Below are 22,485 nucleotides of genomic sequence, written 5' to 3' on the forward strand. Positions count from 1 at the left end.
CCCCCACTAATTTCACCCCAAATCCACGTTTTTGAAATACCAACTTCTGTCCTGGAAGTCCTTGTGTTTTATACTTCTCCCAACCCCCCCCCCTTCCCACGCCTCCTCCCCCCAAGCCCTCTCCCTCCCACACATATCCCTGCTCTCAAATGTTGTGTTTGTGTGCTTCCCCTTCTCTCCCCATCTTGTCTTCCGCTCCCTCTTTTTATATATTTTGTTTGTCTGGTTGATTTGTTTGTGAAATAAATGTTAGCTCTTTCACGAGCCTCGATTCAGTATACAAAAAAAATAAAAAAATAAAATAAAATAAAATTGTCCATTTCATCAAGATTAAAATTGACAATCTTGATCAAAGCTCGGGTCAACAGGAAGAAAAGTCACGATTTTTCAGATGAAAAATGATGATTTTGGAAGGTTGACCTTGAGTTGACCTTTGCCCTTTTGACCTCAAAAATAGTTCGTTTCCCTATTTATTGACTCAATGTGCAAATGCTGTTCAATTTTCAAGTCAATCGGATAAAAATTGAGGACTTTAAAAACTTGGCCTATGTTGACCTTCTGGCCTATGTTGACCTCAAAAATAGTTGGTGGTTGAATTCATTGACTAGATATGCAAGTCCTCTTCAAATTTCAAGTCAATTGGATGAAAATTGAGGATTTTAGAAATTTGGCCTATGTTGACCTTTTGGCCTATGTTTGACCTTTTGGCCGATGTTGACCTCAAAAATACTTGGTGGTCGAATTCCATGACCAGATATGCAAGTCCTCTTCAAATTTCAAGTTAATCGGATGAAAATTGAGGATTTTAGAATTTTGGCCTATGTTGACCTTTTGGCCTATGTTGACCTCAAATATACTTGGTGGTTGAATTAAGTGACCAGATATGCAAGTCCTCTTCAAATTTCAAGTCAATCGGATTAAAATTGAGGATTTTAGAAATTTGGCCTATGTTGACCTTTTGGCCCATGTTAACCTCAAATATACTTGGTGGTTGAATGCAGTGACCAGATATGCAAGTCCTCTTCAAATTTCAAGTCAATCGGATGAAAATTGAGGATTTTAGAAATTTGGCAAAGTTGGTGACCTTTGGCCAATGTTGACCTTCTGACCTTAAAAACAATAGGCTTCTCAATTGGGACGACCTATACAACTCGGTGAAGTTTCGTGACGATCGGTTTAGAATTGTGACCTGTAGGTCAGTGACAAACAAACAGACAGACAAACAAACAGAACCACAAACGCAACCGACCAATATACTTGAAAAATCTTCGATTCTGCAAGTAATAAATTACAAATAAATAATATCAGCAATATTACAAACAAAAAGTCGTCATGCAGAGCACAATACTTACAAAATCCACCCCTCCCCAAAATAAAAAGTTGTCATGGATGCATCAAATTATCCATTTCAATAAGGTTAACATTGATGATCTTAAAGCTTGGGTGAATTGGATAAAATTGATGATTTTTCTGATGAAAATTGATATTAGAATTTTGACCTTCAGTTGACCTTTTGACCTTAAAATAGTTGGTTTCCCAATTCAGTGATGCACTATGCAATTGCTGTTTAGTTTTCAAGTTAATAGGATGAAAATGGACAATTTTTCAGATAAAAATTGATGATTTTAGAAGTTTGACCTTGAGTTGACCTTTTGACCCCAAAATAGTTGGTTTTCCAATTCCCTGATGTCCAATGCAATTGCTATTTAATTCTCAGGTTAATCGGATGAAAATAGTTTGTTGTTCAGAAAAAAATTGATTATTTTAGAAGTTTGACCTTGAGCTCAAACCTCTGACATTTTGACCTTAAAAATAGTTGGCTTCCCAATTCACTAAAATCTAACCATTTCATCCTTGTCGCACATGCTACCTCTCTGCCAAATTTGGTCTGAATCCATCCACAACTGTTTGAGATATTTTGTTCACAGACAAACAGACAGACAGGGTGAAAACATACCTCCATCGACCTTCGGTGGCAGAGGTAATGATCTGCTTTGTATTCTAATATTCATTGGTTCCAGTATTGCCAAATCATTCAGTAGTATTCAAAGCATCTGGTGATTGACTGCAATACACACAAAAACCATGTCATATGATTCAGCTTCACAGAATGGTAGGCCCATAATAACTTTTCCCAATAATGAAGAAGAAGACAACCGATTCTCTGATAAAACAATTTATGTATTATGCATTACTCTGAGCAACCATTTAACGCTTCTTTGAGTCTTTAGCTCTGATTTATACATTATATAACGACATGATATGCATCAGTTACCGTTTTATAGACCACGGTACATTGAACAAATTTGTCGAACCGTGTGAAGCCGCCATTTTGAGCACTGAAAATAACTCCGATGACGTCATGCCGACGTACTCGACACACGGAGTAATCTCACGGTATCTATGTTCCAGTAATTCAATGTATTTAACAAAATAACATTCAAAATATTTAACAAAACAAACAGTTTGACCAGATCAATTACTGTACTAACACTAAACCTAACAACTCGGATTTACTTGGATACGTTAAAAATGGGTAATGAAAGTAGAATCCGAAAAAAAAGGATCACGACCGATATCCCTGGATGGTGTAAAATAAAATCAGACTTACAATAACTACCTTTAAAAGAGTGAAAAAAAGAGAATTTTCGAGCTATTTTACCTCACTTCCAGAAGAGTGTATTATAGCTTTTTACTAATTTTGTTCCGATTTCACTCTATATTTCGACATAATTACTTATGCCAAAAGTTCTGATTGTGAAATGTGGAATCACATTTCGAATATCAGCTTTTAATAAGCCTCTACGATAGGCCTACATTATTCAATCTTTCCAGGAGCCAATGATATGGCACCCAGCCTCACACCAGCCAATCAGCGTAGCAGGGAACGGGCAGCCATCCTTGTCTCATATATATATATACTAGCTGAGGTACCCGGCTTCGCCCGGGTTGAATAAGAATAAGACAAATATATGATGAAAAGAACATGTATATTTTAGAGCAATATCACAGTACATTGCCTACATGCCGTTTTGTCAATTTTCAATTTCTCAAAACCTCTTGGTATACATTTCTGGTTAACTTTGGGATTTCCTGGGAAAGGGATTCCTGCGACAGAGTTGTTATCGCTGTGACAGATAAACCTGCGTGACAGGTTTTGTGGTTGATTCCGAAGAGAATCTGTGTCTAAAAAAAAACAATTTAAAATACAATAAAAAGCACATTAAAAATATATAAATATGTACGTACAGTATACTGTACGTACGCGCAACCGCTGCTTCGCATTCACAACAGAGGCGACGTACAGTATTCCTTTACTCTGTCTGTGTTAGCCATGGGTCCGAAGAAGGATAATGCTTGTGTTTCCAAGCGTAATGTGGTTACGATGGACGATAAGGTAAATCTGATTAAAAGGTATTGAAAAGGTGGAAAAGTGTCGGTGATAGCGCATAGACCTCATCGCGAATCGGAACCGCAATGCATCATGGGATCGGAAAGGGGCAATAGCGCCGCCACAAACTACACCACGGAATTGCAGCTGGCGCGGTTTTTTAAACCATTGATATTAAAATAAAAAGTCGCCTATAACCACCGGGATTTTATGCTGATTCCGAATCTGTCTAAAACTTTTCTCCGATGTGTAGTTCTTCAGTTATAAGTGGACATCAAGACAGACAGACAGACACTCCTCCTTTATATATAGAGATGTATAAACAGAGAGAGAGTGGTCCAGAAACCTTGGGCACATTTTGAAGAACGATACCTGCAACGAACAACAACGAACCTGCCTGGTGACTGTTTTGGAAGAATGCTGCCGGTTTCATCAAACTGCTTGTTTATTCTGCCGATGGTTCTTCTGTCAATTGCGTCAGTGCCACATTCTTTGACCAGTGGTCTGTCAACTTCAGCCGAATTTCCAGATACAGAATACAAGCTTACAGCGCGAATTTCTGTTTCACGATATCCTCCGTCATATTAGGGCATCTAATTCACAATGCAAAGACAAACGTGTGCAGCACAGTGAGTGAAGCTCACCCCGATCCATATCACATGATGCACCTCACCCTATTGCATATCATGTGATGCCTGAGAGTCACATTGAAGCAGTCACATCCATTTACGAGTAATCATGTTTTGTTTTGCATGTAATGTAAGTAATCATGTTGTTTTGTATATATACCAGGCCTCGACAATCTCTCGGTTCAATCTCAAAGATCCTGTGCCAAGGATCGTGGTCTGATTCCATGAGAATGTGTGTTGGCTTAGCGGTTAGGGTGCCGGCTTGGGATCCTAGGATCCTGGGTTCGAATCCCGGTCCGATCGCTAAATTAGCACCAGGGGGGTTGACTCAGCCTGTCATCCTTCCAAGGTCGGCAAATTGAGTACCAGCTTGCTGGGATGAATGATCCCCGTGTGTACCCCAGTTTAGAATAGGTACACGGTATCCCTGCACATCGTAAGAGGTGACTAAGTGTTGGCGCCAGGAAGGGCATCTGGCCATAAAAACATTGCCTCAAACAGGGAACCACGATTGTCATGGGGCCCGCAAGGCTAACCCCTGCTCTAGTGGGGAAAATGGCCTTAAAAAAAACGATCATTCATATTATTAATCATGTTTTGTTTTGCACCAAAGAACAATAATAAACTTTGTTGTTTGTTGCAGGTATCATTCTTCAAAATGTGCCCAGGGTTTCTGGACAACCCTTTGTATATATATATATATATATGTGTATATACATATATATATACATATATATATATATATATATATGTGTATATACATATATATATACATATATATATATATATATATATATATATATATATATATATATATATATATATATATATATATATATATATATGTGCCAAGTATATATATATATATATACTAGCAGAAGTACCCGGCATTGCCGGGCGGGGGAGGGGAGGGGAACGGGGGGAGAGCGAGCCCCTTGGTAAAGCGAGTGATTTTTTTTTTCATAGCGTCATAGCGTTCATAGCGTTTCATAGCGTCATAGCGATTTTTTTTTTCATAGCGTCATAGCGTTCATATGTGCCAAGTATATATATATATATATATATATATATATATATATATATATATATATATATATATATACACAAAGAATTAAGTTAAGCACCCCTACACAACGAATTAAGGTAAGCACCCCCTAATATATATTCTTTGTGTATATGTATACATTGGCATATATTCTAAGGTATGTGAGATCAAATAATGATTGGTATGACATTAGCAATTATCCATTGATGAAATTGAGTGATCAAAGTGAAAAAAAGTGATTGGTTGAGTCAGTGATCCGATCACGTGGGTCCTACACACGTTATTGACGCAAAGATCGCTAGAGGTCCTCTCAGAACAATGACTGTACGTTAGAAAACATAAACGTCATCCACACTGTCCGTGATGGACCTATAGCTCCATACTTAAATTGAGGTGAAAATATGCCTAAAATTCCCAAAAAATTTCACCTTAAATTATTCAGAATAAAATATTGAAAACGGCATGATTGTTATGTTTTTATGTGACCATAATATCACTTCTCCAGAAAATATAGCAATATCATGGGTATATTACACTGTTTTGACGACAACAAACTTGTAATGTGCGAGGTTGTAAAAAAACGGGGGGGGGGGGGGGGGGGGGGGTGCTTAACTTAATTCTTTGTGTATATATATATATATATATATATATATATATATATATATATATATATATATATATATTGATTATGTGGAAGGGGTTGGGTGATCCATAGCTATAATGTGGTAAATGTAACATGATCCGTATGTTTTGAGTAGGTTCGATTGCCATGTAACACTGTAACAGGGACCTGCCAGAGTAATTGTGTTGCAAAATGTGATGCCGAGGAGGCAGGGAATGTCATTTTTAGGCAGGATAGTCAGTGTAATATTGTCGGCGTAAGTGCCTCTTGTTTGTGGGTGGGCCCAGGTGAGGAATTCCTGTCACGAAAAGCGTGTCACATGTGTGCGAAATGCCATTACGATCTCTCTGGTCAGCGTGGGCCAGCCATAGTGGCAAAGTGTGCTGTGGAGCCAAAAGTGTCAATGGATTTATTTTTTATTGCACGAGACAAGCACTGACTCTTGTCTCGCTCCTGTCTTTCAAAAGTGGGTTACATTGAGTCTTGCATCTACACATCATATATAAAGGAATGCTCCCGCCTGCAAAACTTAATGTTTGTATAAGTGTGATCTGTGGTACCAAGAATGGGTTATGTTACGGATTCGTCACTTCCGTTGTTGTGGTTCTCATCCACTGTAAACATTTTTGGTTGCATGTACTATTATTGTCATTGTTGAGGTGAAATAGAGATAACTGTTTTCAAAAAGGTTTTTAAAGTTCGTGTTTTAAAAGAAACCGGAAACCGGATCGGGAACCGGACGAGGAGAGGGAGAAGAAGAGGAAGAAGAGGCGGAGCAAGTGAGGTCGGAGAAGGAGCCGAGCTGCGTTGAGGTTTTGAGCAAACGCTGGCGAATGGGGTCACAAGTGAACTTTGGGTTTCCTGGGAAAGGGATTCCTGCGACGGAGTTGTTATCGCTGTGACAGATAAACCTGCATGACAGGTTTTGCGGTTGATTCCGAAGAGAATCATTGGAGTGCCGTTACGTCTCGAGAACGGACCGTTGGCCATTTTGCCTCGTGCCTGATTTCGCATCGCTCCAGGTTTTTCACTTCGCTTCAACCATTTCAACGCATCCAGCCATTAACCTGGTGTGTGTGTGTAAAACGTGGATTTTGAGTGGGAAATTGCGGTTCGCCGATTGGGAGCCGTTGAACGTCCATACCCGAAGGTGTGATTTCCCAGTCGCCTCTTGAGGATACCTTTGCCCATCTTTGGCAGTGTGACTGTCAACCGAGCGGGATTCTGGTCTCGATACAACATCGTTCTGACGATCAATGGAGCGTGGATCGACTTTGGTTTGAAGCTGGGACAGAGACATTGGGAATGTTCTTTTCGCTCACTTGGAGCACAGTGAGTTACATTGTACGAATATGATGGTACCATCATAGGAATGATATATTGGTTGTACAATTGATTACTCTGGTTTTTGTGCTTTTTTTTTTTTTTTTTTTTTTTTTTTTTGTATACAATATCGAGGCTCGTGAAAGAGCGAACATTAATCACATGAACACACAGAAAGACAAACCGACACATAAAACATATAACATAGGGAGCGGTAGACAAGATGGGGAGAGAGGGGGAAGGACACAAACACAACATTTGAGAGCAGGGACCGAGAGACATGGAGACATCGAGAGATCTGAGAGAGGGCGAGGGCTTTGGGGGGGGGGGGGGGCGTGGGAAGGGGGCAGTGGGAGAGGTATAAAACATATGGACACTGCCAGGACTTCCAGGAAAGAAGTTGGAATTTCAAACAAGGTGGATCTGGGGTGAATTAGCGGGGGTAGAAAAGATCAAGGTTTTGGATGGGGGAAGATAAGAGATGGTGGTGAACAGCTGTTTTAAAGACCTGGAGGGAGGAGTGGGATTGAAGGGAGTGAGGGAGTTTGTTCCAGAGGCGGGAGAAAAGAGGAATGAAAGAGTGAAGGTGAGCGGAGAGCCGAGATTTCGGCAGTTTAACCATCAGAGGGTTGCTGGCAGATCTTGTGCGACCTGTAGGAATATTTGGGGGACAGAGCACAGAGAGAGCTGGGGGTGCAAGGCCGGAGAGGAGTCGGTAGAAGACAGAAAGACCACCTACCTGCCTGCGGTGAGTGAGTGAAAGGCCCTCAGAGATAGCTTCATCGCGGGAGATTCCAATAATTCTGAAAGCTTTGGTTTCAACAGCGTGAAGCCGAGCTAGGTGTGAGGCAGGAGCACCGGCCCATAGGGGAGAACAGTATTCCATTGAGCTGCGGATGAAAGCCTTGTATGTGGTGAGGAGCTCAGGTGTGCCGAGGAAGGACTTCGCACGACGGAGGATGCCCAGTCGGCGACTGGCTTTGGAGGCTAGCTTGGAAATGTGGTTTTCCCAAGAAAGATCATGGCAGATAGTGAGACCCAAAATCTTGAGCGACAGAACTTCTTGGAGAGGATTGTTGAGAAAGTAGATGGGAGGGTTGTCCAGTCGATCTTTTCGGAGAGACATAGTAAGAGTGTGAGATTTGTCAGGATTGAAAGACATGTTCCACTTGTTTGACCAGTCTGTGATTTTGTCCAGGTCTTCAGAGAGTGAGGAGGCAGCAGACTGCCGATCTGAGGGAAGAGGAATGGAGCGGCAGAGAGTGGAGTCATCAGCAAAGAGATAGAGAGGATTTTCGAGAGAGTCAGAGAGATCATTGATGAAGACCAGAAAAAGCACGGGGCCCAGAACACTGCCTTGGGGAACTCCAGCCTGAACAGGAAGAGGAGATGAGAGAAACCCATTCAGGGCCACACGTTGACGACGACTAGAGAGGAAGTCCGCCAGCCATGCGTGGAGATTTCCATGGATACCAAAGGAGGAGAGTTTGGTGAGCAGAGCGGGGTGCCAGACCGTGTCGAAGGCACGTGATATGTCGAGGGAGACAGCTCTAATTTCCTGTTTGGCATTGAGGACCTCCATCCATTGTTGAGACAGCAGAAGCAGCATGTCCAGAGTAGAGTGACCTGGTCTGAAACCAAATTGATGATCAGAGATCAAGCCATTGGAGAAGAGGAAAGATTTCATATCAGAAGCAATGATGGATTCCATGACTTTGCTGATAATTGGGAGAAGGCTGATTGGTCTGTAGTTGCTAGGATCTGTTTTTGCACCTTTTTTGTGCAAAGCGGTGATGTTGGCTGATTTCCAAGCAGATGGCAGTTGACCTTGAGCAAAAGAGAGGGTGAAGAGAACAGAGAGAGGGTGAGATAGAGCAGCAGAGCAGGATTTTAGGACCCGTGGGCTGATGCCGTCGGGTCCAGTTGCAGAATCAGAGTCGAGGGTTGACAGAAACTTTTCCACCTTGTCAGGAGGAAAGGACACGGAGTCCAGGAGCAGCAGGGTACGACTGGGTATGGTGGGTACAGAGAGGGATGGGTTTGGGACACAAGATTTAGAGGCAAACACAGAGTTGAGGCATTCAGCTTTTTCACGTGCGGAGTCAGCTGTGTAGCCGTTTGAGGTAAGGGAGGGGATGGAGGGGGAACAAACACCAGAAACGGATTTGACCAGACGCCACCAGGATTTGGAAGAGGGAGACAGATAAGAGAGTTCGGTCTTGAGAACGGAGAGATATTGTTTCATGGCTCTCCTGAGGGTGGACACACACTTGTTTCGGGCTTTGTGAAAGGAAATGAGATTTCCTTCCGTTGGATTTGCTTTCCAGGAGACGAAGGCAAGTTGTTTCTGGGCAACAGCCTCACCACAAGATTCCGTGTACCATGGACGGGAGGAAGGGTATGACAACTGAAGACGAGATGGGATAAATCTGTGCATGAGAGAGAGCAATTTACTTTGGAAGAATTCCCAGGATGAGTTGATGTCAGAGGTGGTAGAGATGGGAGACCAGTCCAGATGATTGATGGCTGCTTGAAGACCGTGCCAGTTGGCCTGAGTGAAATGCCAGACTCGTCGACGCTGAGCAGGCTCCCTGAGGATGGTCAGAGAGATGTCCACTTTAACAAGGACATGATCAGATGATCCGATCGGAGCAGAAGAAGAGCAGCAGACATTTTCAGGGAAGTTAGTCATAACCAAGTCCAGAAGAGAAGATGTTCCGTTGACTGAGATCCGGGTCGGGAAATTGACAGATTGTGTCAGTCCCAGTGAGTCGCAGAAGTCCTTTGCTGAGGAGCCATGGCTGGTGAGAGAGGTACCCACACCCAGCCAACTGGCATGATGACAGTTGAAATCACCACATATGAGGAAGAGAGAGTTGGGATGAGTAGATAGAAGTTGGTCCATATCATCAGACAGCGAGATGTAGATGGAGTCATCACTGTTTGGTGGACGGTACAACACACATATGAACAAGAGGTGGGAGCGAAGGGGAAGCCGTAGCCAGAGGTATTCCTGGGGGTGAGGTGGAGAGAGTGCAGTGCAGGGCGAGTGAGGAAGAGAGTTTTTGATAAAGATAGCAACCCCGCCTCCAGGACGAGGCTCAGGTCTATCATACCGGAGGAGGGAGTAGCCCGGGAGAGATACTATGGAATCAGAGACATCATAAAGGAGGAAAGTTTCTGTTAAGCAGATCACGTCTGGTTTGACAGAAGCAACCTGTATGGAGAGATCAGTTAAGTTTGAACGAAGGCCCCGGATGTTTGAGGTCCATACCGTTAATGAAGAGGAAGGGGGAGCATCAGATACAGAACAGGGGGGAGGAGGGGTAGGGTAAGATGTGGAAGAGGTGGAAGAGGTAGGGAGAGCTGTTGAAGGTGTGTCAGAGATTTCAGAATAGCTCGGAGAAAGGGAAGGATGGGGCGGACAAAAGGTTTGATGGTGATTGGGTGAGCCACAATGAGGTGTTATTTGAGGAGGGGGAAGAGCGAGGCAGAAGGTTGGGGGAGATGGAGGTGAGAGTTTGAAGGGGGAAGAAGCGGGGAGGACGCTTTGAGGAGGGGGAGTGAGCGGGGGGAAATTGAGAAGCAATGAGGGTGGGGAGATTTGAAGGGGAGGGGTGAGGGGGGAGTTTGGGAGGGAAGGGACAAGGGGAGGGATTTGAAAGGGATGGGATATGGGGGAGATTTGGAGGGGAGGGGTGAGGCAGGAGTCTAGGAGGGGAGGGGCGAGGGGGCGTCTTGGCGGGGAGGGGTGAGGGAGTAGTTTAGGAGGGAGGGGGCAAGGGGGGAGATTTGAAAGGGATGGGTGATGGGGAAGATTTGGAGGGGAGGGGTGATGGGGAAGATTTGGAGGGGAGGGGTTATGGGGAAGATTTGGAGGGGAGGGGTGAGATTGGATTTTTGAAAGTGTACGATTTATGGGAAACGAACATTTATTGCAAAATGAGTTTCTTGTGACCTTCGAGTTAAAAATACGTTTAAGGACGCTGGATGGAGGATGGAGTGCAGGAGAGTTTAGGGAATGTAGAACAAAGGCACTATAGGAGATGGATATTTTTTTTGGGATGAATTGATTTGGTGAGCAAGTCGAAAGCAGCCTTTTAAAGAAGAAGAAGAAAAAGGTGTTATAAAATATGACGGAATACATAACTTGAGGGGAAAGTGTAAACATTGAAGGTTAATGAGTGAAAACTATCTGGGGAAATGGGGGAGAAACACGTGGTCGAAGAACGAACGAACGAACAAGAATGAATAAACGAATGAGAACAGAGAAGGAAATGTTTTTTTTTTTTTTTTTTTTTGAGTTGAGATTTACACAAGGAAGTAGGCTATGGGTGAAAAGCCTGGGAATACAGAGAACGAAAGTTATTGGATCACAAACGACGGACCACTGAGAGAAAAACAAAGCCTCAAGGTTGTACAGTGCACACTGTACAAGGCCTTGCTCGCGACACGGCAAACAGACGATCAATTTATGAAAGATAAACACCGAGAAACAACCAAAGTTGCACACAATAACTTCACACACCGAAAGATAAATACAGTTTCGACAAAATACAATTGTGAACAGACTTAACTTCGAAAAACGTGGAGACCGTGTGGAGCTTCGAAAATCCCTGCCGCCGTCTCCAAGATCTCGCGAGATCTCAAGATCGATGTGCTGTTATTCTTGTGTGACCTTAATACAATACTTGTTTGTTGATAACAATTGGTGTGGTTTCACCATTGATCTTTGACACACAGAATAACACATCTTTCTGCCGTGACTCCTCTCGGGGCTCGGAGGTACACCGTGACCGGGGTTTGGAGAGGAGCACATAACAGTTACGTTTCGCTTTATTTCTCATCATTCTACAGTACAGTATATAGATTTGTGCATTCCCATTCTCCTCTTTGTGTCTTTTTATGCCTCTGCCCCAAAGGTGGCCGGAGGCATTATGTTTTCGGGTTGTCCGTCCGTCCGTCCTTCCGTGCGTGCATCGGTCCGAATGGGCTAAACCTCGTTTTTCTCAGCAACCACATGTCCGATTGAGACAAAACTTTCAGGGTAGGAGTGACACCCATGCAGAATGTTTTTGTGATCATTGTGATGTCATCGGTCACATGATATGGCAGCCATCTTAGATTAAACGCAAATAATAATAAAATTTATTTCTCGGAAACCGCTGAATGTAAAAATTTGAAACTTGGCACATTGTCAAGTACTCCCAATGGGGAACAAAAAGCATGATAATGATGACATCATTGGTGAAGTGGTATTGGATTTAACCTAAAACTTAAAAAAAAAATCTTCTCCCAAACCACCAAATTTATTGACTCGAAACTTTACGAGTGTCATTGACTCGGCATGGCGATTAAAAGATGACCACGAAAAACGTCATTGGTCACATGGTTTGGCAGCCATCTTGGATAGAAAAATGAACCTAATCCGATCATCACGAAACCTCACAAACACGATCCCCTACCCATACATAAGCAGAGTGTACATTTTTTAAGGTCATATGTCACGTGGTGTGGGCAACCATATTAGGTTGAAAGCCGATAATTAAAAAAATATCTTCTCTGAAACCGCTTCACCAATCGATGTGAAACCTGTTATGGCTGGTGAAAATGTGATACTTGAAAACAGCTGAAGGGATTTAAGTCAAACTTGTTTATCTTTAGAACAGTTAACGAGGGCATCTACCCGTTGTGGGACGATGCAGAGGCATATTGGCGACACAGTCGCATTGTTCTCGTTTTGTTCTGATCTGCTTGTCTCATGCACTGCACATTTTCACTGCATTTCATTTTCATTCAATACAAAATACACCCTTTAAAAGGTAAGAAAGCATGTTTGAGCCTTCTGCTTCCCGTGCCTGTGCCCTCAAATTCGGCTTATTTGGGTGACCTTGGGGAACAGTATGTTCCGACCTCCCAGCGCCGAGACCATGTTGATGGAGCCTCAGACGTGACAATATTTCATCAGGGACATCTTTCCCTACGTTACCTACTGTAATTTATACTTAGCATGCATCGAGCGGTTTAGATGAACAAATATTTTAAATCTCATTAAACAAACCCTTGTTCGATAGAGCATATTCCCACATCATGTTAACAATGCCATGACTTGAAGGTGGAAACCAAGCATCAGAGGTGAGAATACCACGATTGAGCTGCCCAGCTAATTTCAACTCACACATGAGTTTTTCACTGGAACGTAAAAGAAAAAAAGTCATTGTGAATTACAACAATGCCTGGGGATTGGCAAGCTTATGCCAATGTAGAAACTTTATCATGTCTAAAATCCATCATTACAAGTATACCATATATAACGATGGCACATAATACATTTGCTGAAAGTTTGTTTTTCTACATATATTTTCAAACACTTGTTTACAATACAACTTAAGACATGATTAATGCCATGTATGTGTGTGCTTGTTGAACATATGCATTTCCAATGCTGGCCTACTACCTGTTAAATGTTGTGCATCTCATCCACAGTTGGCAGCAATGAGCTAAAGGAGGAGGAAGAAGTTGTTACGCCGCTGTTATTAACTGATCCTGATACTCTCTCGGTAAAAATCTTCACAAACCCTCATCTATACCCAGGTATTTTATCTCCCATAGCCATACACTCCACTATTTTGAGAGATGCCGTTGTGTCTCCTGAGATGCAAAAAACTTCTTTGAATGATGCTAACCAGATTCACACAGGAACGCCACAGGGCTATGAAGTTAATAGCTCTGTCAAAAGGGCTTTTAGAAACATGCTAAGGCAGTCCAAAGTAAAGCAAGGTAAAATACATGATGTACTACCTCAATCCTCTCCAGGCTTCCCCGGTGCAGGCCATGCAAACAGGAGCACATTGTCTCGGGCCAAAGATGTGAGACGAGAAGCTACTGCCAGGACAGCTCCGAAGGTGAATTCCTCGGTCCCTGATATATCTGTGCACTCCTCAACAGATACTCGGAGCAAGAGACTTAACCATAGCAAGTTGCATTTAGATTATGGAAAGGAGCTTTGCTTGATGATTTCTCCCTTTGGGAAGACTCTTGAGCTCTTTATAACTCCCATGGCATACCATCACGGACAAAACCCCATCTGGATAGTGGTGGAAAGCAGTGCACCACGTACAGCGCAAGATAGATACCTCCACACAAAAGTAACCAACTCAAATGGACTCCACAGCATCCGGAATAACGAGGAAACGAATGAGGTGACTGGTCACGATCAAAAGCAGAACGAAACTTTTTTAGATGAGCCGAAGGACGTCCAGGCACTCCGGACTCTTGCTCGTGTTCTGGCATCGAAAGAAGTTTTGTGCAAACACAAAGTCCATACAGCTGGCTGTCATGGAGTTTACAGTGGACACATCCGTGGAATCGACCATTCTCTGGTTGTCATACTGTTCTGCGATGAACTGGTAAGCTACATGTGAGCTTCAAAAATAGCGTTTGTGGTTACCATGTAAGATCATTTATAAGGGTGTAAGTTTAAGCAAATGTTAAAAGTGTGGTAATCTGTAATAGGCATACATAGATGGGAGTAGGTTTAGTTATTTAGGACTGATGGACCAAGTGGCTTTATTTTTCCTGAGTTTCTTTGCATCTCAGTTCCCTGTGAAGTGCCTGATTTTCACATTGCACACAAACAGAAAGCCGTTCCAGGCTGGCCGTTTTCCACCTCTCGAAATTGCCAGACAATTACGCAACGCAAGACAAAAGCTCACGCTTCCCAGATTTTAGTGTATGTGTGTGTTTAGACTATCGTCTCATTCCAGAAAGACAGTACACCTTCAATATAATCATGTCCCTGTGATGCAGAATTATAGGAGGACATGGGATTTGGCCTGAACTAGAACAGCAAACAGCACTGCATGGAGGAGGAATGAAATGTCCGTTTATTCAGGAGAATATCACCCCGACTCCAAATGCCTTTGGGACTAATATTAAGGGGTCTTTGATCCCCAGCTTTTCTCGCACGATAACTGTAGTCAGACTGTTGCTTGGAAAGTATGCTATGCCGCAGCTCCTGCTGTAATTGATCATGAAGTTCAATTGGCATTTTGAATAGCTATGAGCAAAATGGCAATTCCGCTTCACCACCTACCCAACACCCACCTCCAGAATGGGGCATTTTCCAAAACGTTCTCAGAAGCAAAACTTTTCCTGACAAATCTCCTTGGTAAAGTAAGTCTAAACTACATGCCGGAGGGCAGAGGATGGTCTAAGGGACACTATATAATGCCTTCCGTGAATGTGCATGGTACGTGTGTTCTAGCTCGGGATAATCCAACTTGGATCGGAGCAGCTGTTCATTGAGCCTCTGCCGAAAGACTTCAGGCCTTTCCCCTGGAATGGAGCCCATAAGGTCTCCAGAAGATTGGGATGCATTCCCACTGCTACTTTTCAACTACAGCTTGTAAGCAATGCTTTCTCTTGTCTGTCTGTTTCCATTGCCTCTTTTTCCATCCTTTCCTCTTTTATTTGTTACTAGCAACGGCACCCGTCCTATGGGCAGGGCTTCAATTGTGAGGCCCAAATGAAAAGGCAAAATATCATAAATTGCAGGCTTTTTTATTTTAAACGATTTATATAAACATCCGTTAAATCATATCACACGCAAATCATCAAAATCTAAACGGTATTTGTAGAATTTCAATAAAAGCCAAATCACTCCTCATATCGGTAAATATTATTCCATCGTGTTTCAAATCGTGATCGCGATCTGTTAGCGAATACACCGCCCAAATAGCTATGTGGAATTCTCTCATGTAGAGACTAAACGTCGTTTGAACTTTGGCCGAGGTCATTATTTACTTTTAATGATGTTTATATACAAATGATGTTTAATGATGTTTATATTGGTTTTGTGTCGTCCTTTCCGCATATCTCGTGGAGTTGTTGTCGTAAGTTGGAGAGACGGCCGTGATGGCGGGGAGGGGGTTGGAATTCTCTCAAGCAGGGATTCAACCCGTGTCCTTATAAAAAGGTCTTTGTCCGAGGTCACCGAGTCCGATCGGTGCAGCCGTGCATCGATCGGTGCGGCACCTGGGAAAACAACATCGTCACAATGAAAACATCGTCACAATGAACGTTATGCAAACGCGAATGTTATGCGGGAGTCCAAACCTGAGAATGCTGGAGACGAAAGCTGAAATTGGAAAAACTAAATACCATATTTTACTCCTGGAGATCCCAGGATTACCCACCCAAAATATCGTTGCGATCGGTTCAGCAGTTTTTACGGTACCTTCAAATGGACAAACAGACGGACAGACAGACGGACGGACATTTGGTGAATTATAGTAAGATTTTTTTTTTTTTTTTTTTTTTTTGTTGTATACAAGATCGAGGCTCGTGAAAGAGCGAACATTAATCACACAGAAAGTCAAACCGACACATAAAACATATAACATCGGGAGCGGTAGACAAGATGGGGAGAGAGGGGGAAGGACACAAACACAACATTTGAGAGCAGGGACCGAGAGACATGGAGACATCGAGAGATCTGAGAGAGGGCGAGGGCTTTGGGGGGGGGGGGGGGCATGGGAAGGGGGCGGTGGGAGAGGTATAAAACATATGGACACTGCCAGGACTTCCAGGAAAGAAGTTGGAATTTCAAACAGGGTGGATCTGGGGTGAATTAGCGGGGGTAGAAAAGATCAAGGTTTTGGATGGGGGAAGATAAGAGATGGTGGTGAACAGCTGTTTTAAAGACCTGGAGGGAGGAGTGGGATTGAAGGGAGTGAGGGAGTTTGTTCCAGAGGCGGGAGAAAAGAGGAATGAAAGAGTGAAGGTGAGCAGAGAGCCGAGATTTCGGCAGTTTAACCATCAGAGGGTTGCTGGCAGATCTTGTGCGACCTGTAGGAATATTTGGGGGACAGAGCACAGAGAGAGCTGGGGGTGCAAGGCCGGAGAGGAGTCGGTAGAAGACAGAAAGACCACCTACCTGCCTGCGGTGAGTGAGTCAAAGGCCCTCAGAGATAGCTTCATCGCGGGAGATTCCAATAATTCTGAAAGCTTTGGTTTCAACAGGGTGAAGCCGAGCTAGGTGTGAGGCAGGAGCACTGGCCCATAGGGGAGAACAGTATTCCATTGAGCTGCGGATGAAAGCCTTGTATGTGGTGAGGAGCTCAGGTGTGCCGAGGAAGGACTTCGCACGACGGAGGATGCCCAGTCGGCGACTGGCTTTGGAGGCCAGCTTGGAAATGTGGTTTTCCCAAGAAAGATCATGGCAGATAGTGAGACCCAAAATCTTGAGCGACAGAACTTCTTGGAGAGGATTGTTGAGAAAGTAGATGGGAGGGTTGTCCAGTCGATCTTTTCGGAGAGACATAGTAAGAGTGTGAGATTTGTCAGGATTGAAAGACATGTTCCACTTGTTTGACCAGTCTGTGATTTTGTCCAGGTCTTCAGAGAGTGAGGAGGCAGCAGACTGCCGATCTGAGGGAAGAGGAATGGAGCGGCAGAGAGTGGAGTCATCAGCAAAGAGATAGAGAGGATTTTCGAGAGAGTCAGAGAGATCATTGATGAAGACCAGAAAAAGCACGGGGCCCAGAACACTGCCTTGGGGAACTCCAGCCTGAACAGGAAGAGGAGATGAGAGAAACCCATTCAGGGCCACACGTTGACGACGACTAGAGAGGAAGTCCGCCAGCCATGCGTGGAGATTTCCATGGATACCAAAGGAGGAGAGTTTGGTGAGCAGAGCGGGGTGCCAGACCGTGTCGAAGGCACGTGATATGTCGAGGGAGACAGCTCTAATTTCCTGTTTGGCATTGAGGACCTCCATCCATTGTTGAGACAGCAGAAGCAGCATGTCCAGAGTAGAGTGACCTGGTCTGAAACCAAATTGATTATCAGAGATCAGGCCATTGGAGAAGAGGAAAGATTTCAAATCCGAAGCAATGATGGATTCCATGACTTTGCTGATAATTGGGAGAAGGCTGATTGGTCTGTAGTTGCTAGGATCTGTTTTTGCACCTTTTTTGTGCAAAGCGGTGATGTTGGCTGATTTCCAAGCAGATGGCAGTTGACCTTGAGCAAAAGAGAGGGTGAAGAGAACAGAGAGAGAGGGTGAGATAGAGCAGCAGAGCAGGATTTTAGGACCCGTGGGCTGATGCCGTCGGGTCCAGTTGCAGAATCAGAGTCGAGGGTTGACAGAAACTTTTCCACCTTGTCAGGAGGAAAGGACACGGAGTCCAGGAGCAGCAGGGTACGACTGGGTATGGTGGGTACAGAGAGGGATGGGTTTGGGACACAAGATTTAGAGGCAAACACAGAGTTGAGGCATTCAGCTTTTTCACGTGCGGAGTCAGCTGTGTAGCCGTTTGAGGTAAGGGAGGGGATGGAGGGGGAACAAACACCAGAAACGGATTTGACCAGACGCCACCAGGATTTGGAAGAGGGAGACAGATAAGAGAGTTCGGTCTTGAGAACGGAGAGATATTGTTTCCTGGCTCTCCTGAGGGTGGACACACACTTGTTTCGGGCTTTGTGAAAGGAAATGACATTTCCTTCCGTTGGATTTGCTTTCCAGGAGACGAAGGCAAGTTGTTTCTGGGCAACAGCCTCACCACAAGATTCCGTGTACCATGGACGGGAGGAAGGGTATGACAACTGAAGACGAGATGGAATAAATCTGTGCATGAGAGAGAGCAATTTACTTTGGAAGAATTCCCAGGATGAGTTGATGTCAGAGGTGGTAGAGATGGGAGACCAGTCCAGATGATTGATGGCTGCTTGAAGACCGTGCCAGTTGGCCTGAGTGAAATGCCAGACTCGTCGACGCTGAGCAGGCTCCCTGAGGATGGTCAGAGAGATGTCCACTTTAACAAGGACATGATCAGATGATCCGATCGGAGCAGAAGAAGAGCAGCAGACATTTTCAGGGAAGTTAGTCATAACCAAGTCCAGAAGAGAAGATGTTCCGTTGACTGAGATCCGGGTCGGGAAATTGACAGATTGTGTCAGTCCCAGTGAGTCGCAGAAGTCCTTTGCTGAGGAGCCATGGCTGGTGAGAGAGGTACCCACACCCAGCCAACTGGCATGATGACAGTTGAAATCACCACATATGAGGAAGAGAGAGTTGGGATGAGTCGATAGAAGTTGGTCCATATCATCAGACAGCGAGATGTAGATGGAGTCATCACTGTTTGGTGGACGGTACAACACACATATGAACAAGAGGTGGGAGCGAAGGGGAAGCCGTAGCCAGAGGTATTCCTGGGGGTGAGGTGGAGAGAGTGCAGTGCAGGGCGAGTGAGGAAGAGAGTTTTTGATAAAGATAGCAACCCCGCCTCCAGGACGAGGCTCAGGTCTATCATACCGGAGGAGGGAGTAGCCCGGGAGAGATACTATGGAATCAGAGACATCATAAAGGAGGAAAGTTTCTGTTAAGCAGATCACGTCTGGTTTGACAGAAGCATCCTGTATGGAGAGATCAGTTAAGTTTGAACGAAGGCCCCGGATGTTTGAGGTCCATACCGTTAATGAAGAGGAAGGGGGAGCATCAGATACAGAACAGGGGGGAGGAGGGGTAGGGTAAGATGTGGAAGAGGTGGAAGAGGTAGGGAGAGCTGTTGAAGGTGTGTCAGAGATTTCAGAATAGCTCGGAGAAAGGGAAGGATGGGGCGGACAAGAGGTTTGATGGTGATTGGGTGAGCCACAATGAGGTGTTATTTGAGGAGGGGGAAGAGCGAGGCAGAAGGTTGGGGGAGATGGAGGTGAGAGTTTGAAGGGGGAAGAAGCGGGGAGGACGCTTTGAGGAGGGGGAGTGAGAGGGGGGAAATTGAGAAGCAATGAGGGTGGGGAGATTTTAAGGGGAGGGGTGAGGGGGGAGTTTGGGAGGGAAGGGACAAGGGGAGGGATTTGAAAGGGATGGGATATGGGGGAGATTTGGAGGGGAGGGGTGAGGCAGGAGTCTAGGAGGGGAGGGGCGAGGGGGCGTCTTGGCGGGGAGGGGTGAGGGGGTAGTTTAGGAGGGAGGGGGCAAGGGGGGAGATTTGAAAGGGATGGGTGATGGGGAAGATTTGGAGGGGAGGGGTGATGGGGAAGATTTGGAGGGGAGGGGTTATGGGGAAGATTTGGAGGGGAGGGGTGAGATTGGATTTTTGAAAGTGTACGATTTATGGGAAACGAACATTTATTGCAAAATGAGTTTCTTGTGACCTTCGAGTTAAAAATACGTTTTAGGACGCTGGATGGAGGATGGAGTGCAGGAGAGTTTAGGGAATGTAGAAAAAAGGCACTATAGGAGATGGATATTTTTTTAGGGATGAATTGATTTGGTGAGCAAGTCGAAAGCAGCCTTTTAAAGAAGAAGAAGAAAAAGGTGTTATAAAATATGACGGAATACATAACTTGAGGGGAAAGTGTAAACATTGAAGGTTAATGAGTGAAAACTATCTGGGGAAATGGGGGAGAAACACGTGGTCGAAGAACGAACGAACGAATAAGAATGAATAAACGAATGAGAAAAGAGAAGGAAATGTTTTTTTTTTTTTTTTTTTTTTTTTTTTTTTTGAGTTGAGATTTACACAAGGAAGTAGGCTATGGGTGAAAAGCCTGGGAATACAGAGAACGAAAGTTATTGGATCACAAACGACGGACCACTGAGAGAAAAACAAAGCCTCAAGGTTGTACAGTGCACACTGTACAAGGCCTCAAGACACGACACAAATTAACACGATTTTCAATACAGGTATGAAAGATTTGCACCGAAAAATCTTCGTCGGGACACAATATACGTACAACACCATAAATAAATACAGTTTTAACGAAAATACAAATGGGAACAATCACTTAACTTCGATTTCAAATCGTTCGCGACGCGGCAAAGGCCTTGCTCGCGACACGGCAAACAGACGATCAATTTATGAAAGATAAACACCGAGAAACAACCAAAGTTGCACACAATAACTTCACACACCGAAAGATAAATACAGTTTCGACAAAATACAATTGTGAACAGACTTAACTTCGAAAAACGTGGAGACCGTGTGGAGCTTCGAAAATCCCTCCCACCGTCAATTGGCCAAAATTGGCCAAAATTGGCCAAAATTGGCCAAAATCGGCCAAAATCGTGCCACAGGTTTTCAATGAGGGAAAAGACAACAACTACGGATGTAGAGGAAAGAAAGGCAAAGGGTAAGAAATACAAATATGATTTATTTACTATTTACACAATTAATTTGGACATTAATATACTGTATTAGCATTTGCTGCACAGAAATATCCACTTGAATGAAGGAAATTACATTTTATATTGATATTTGAGTTTGAGTGAAATAAACCATCACCTTTTTACTCCATGTGGCTGACAGTCAAACAATTATGCCAGTCTCATAGCAACAAATGAGATAAATGTGAATCTTGTTTATTGTCTGCCCTAGCAACTGTCAGGGTATTGAGGTTTTCAGTCTGAAGACTCATATTAATTCGAGGTATATTGTCAATCTTCTGCTACACAGGCACTGTTTACATCCTGAAGCATAGTGCCCATCATGGGGAATAAGCCAACTTTCCAATGTTTGCATTTCTTTGCCTGTGGATTTCTGCATTTGTTTTCCAAGAACAGGCATTATGTGCTATGAGTTGGATCAAAGCGACCTCATATAGAAGGTGAATTAAAGTAAAAATAATTTTTTCAATAAAAGTTTTAAACTAAAAATAAAGTAAACGGGAAACTAATACAACGTCCTCGATGTAAGTCATCTGTTCTTTTATATGAAGCCATAGACTTACTAATCAACCCTTTTGAATACGTATTGGACAACTCGAAATCTCTCACTTTTTATGTAGAGTGTCGACTGCTTGGCTGCTTGGCTCTATATTAATCATATTTCAGGTAAATCTGTTATTGGGTGTGGTCGAGGTTTGACCCCCTGTATTGCATCTATGTATTTGAAATATATATGTATGTATGTATGTATGTATATATATATATATATATATATATATATATGTATATATATATGTATATATATATGTATATATATATATATATATATATATATACAGTATATATATATATATATATGTATATATATGTATATATATATATATATATATATATATATATATATATATATATATATATATATATATATATATATATATATATATATAATATATATATATATTGTTACGGAACCCAACGTCGGCCTCGGATCCCTTCTCGAGGGGGGATTAGTCCCCTCGTTTGTGACTGACCGACGTGAGTCCTGAAGCTGCACAAGCTCCCTCCAGAGGCAGGTGAGCAGCTTCGTTCGCGACCGCGGATAAGATGTTAATTTGCCGAGCGGATGGCAGCCGCGGCACGAACCGTTAACAGAAACTAGACCCGATTCTCAAACGTTGGTCAAAATCGTGCCACAGGTTTTCAATGAGGGAAAAGACAACAACTATGGATGTAGAGGAAAGAAAGGCAAAGGGTAAGAAATACAAATATGATTTATTTACTATTTACACAATTGAAAGCAACCAA

General features: G+C 43.5%; 1 protein-coding gene across 1 annotated transcript in view; it reads left to right on the forward strand.

The window, feature by feature from the left end:
- Positions 1 to 22,485, forward strand: part of LOC144890841 (uncharacterized) — an 83,226-nt gene that overhangs the window by 12,883 nt on the left and 47,858 nt on the right. Inside the window, exons 2-4 of the mRNA XM_078772700.1 lie at positions 13,497 to 13,604; positions 13,827 to 14,419; positions 15,277 to 15,417. Coding sequence (XP_078628826.1) covers positions 13,497 to 13,604; positions 13,827 to 14,419; positions 15,277 to 15,417 — 842 coding nt within the window. The remainder of the gene's footprint in view (positions 1 to 13,496; positions 13,605 to 13,826; positions 14,420 to 15,276; positions 15,418 to 22,485) is intronic.

This window comes from Myxine glutinosa, chromosome 2 (genome assembly GCF_964187855.1).
Source record: "Myxine glutinosa chromosome 2, kmMyxGlut1.1, whole genome shotgun sequence".
Taxonomy (NCBI): domain Eukaryota; kingdom Metazoa; phylum Chordata; class Myxini; order Myxiniformes; family Myxinidae; genus Myxine; species Myxine glutinosa.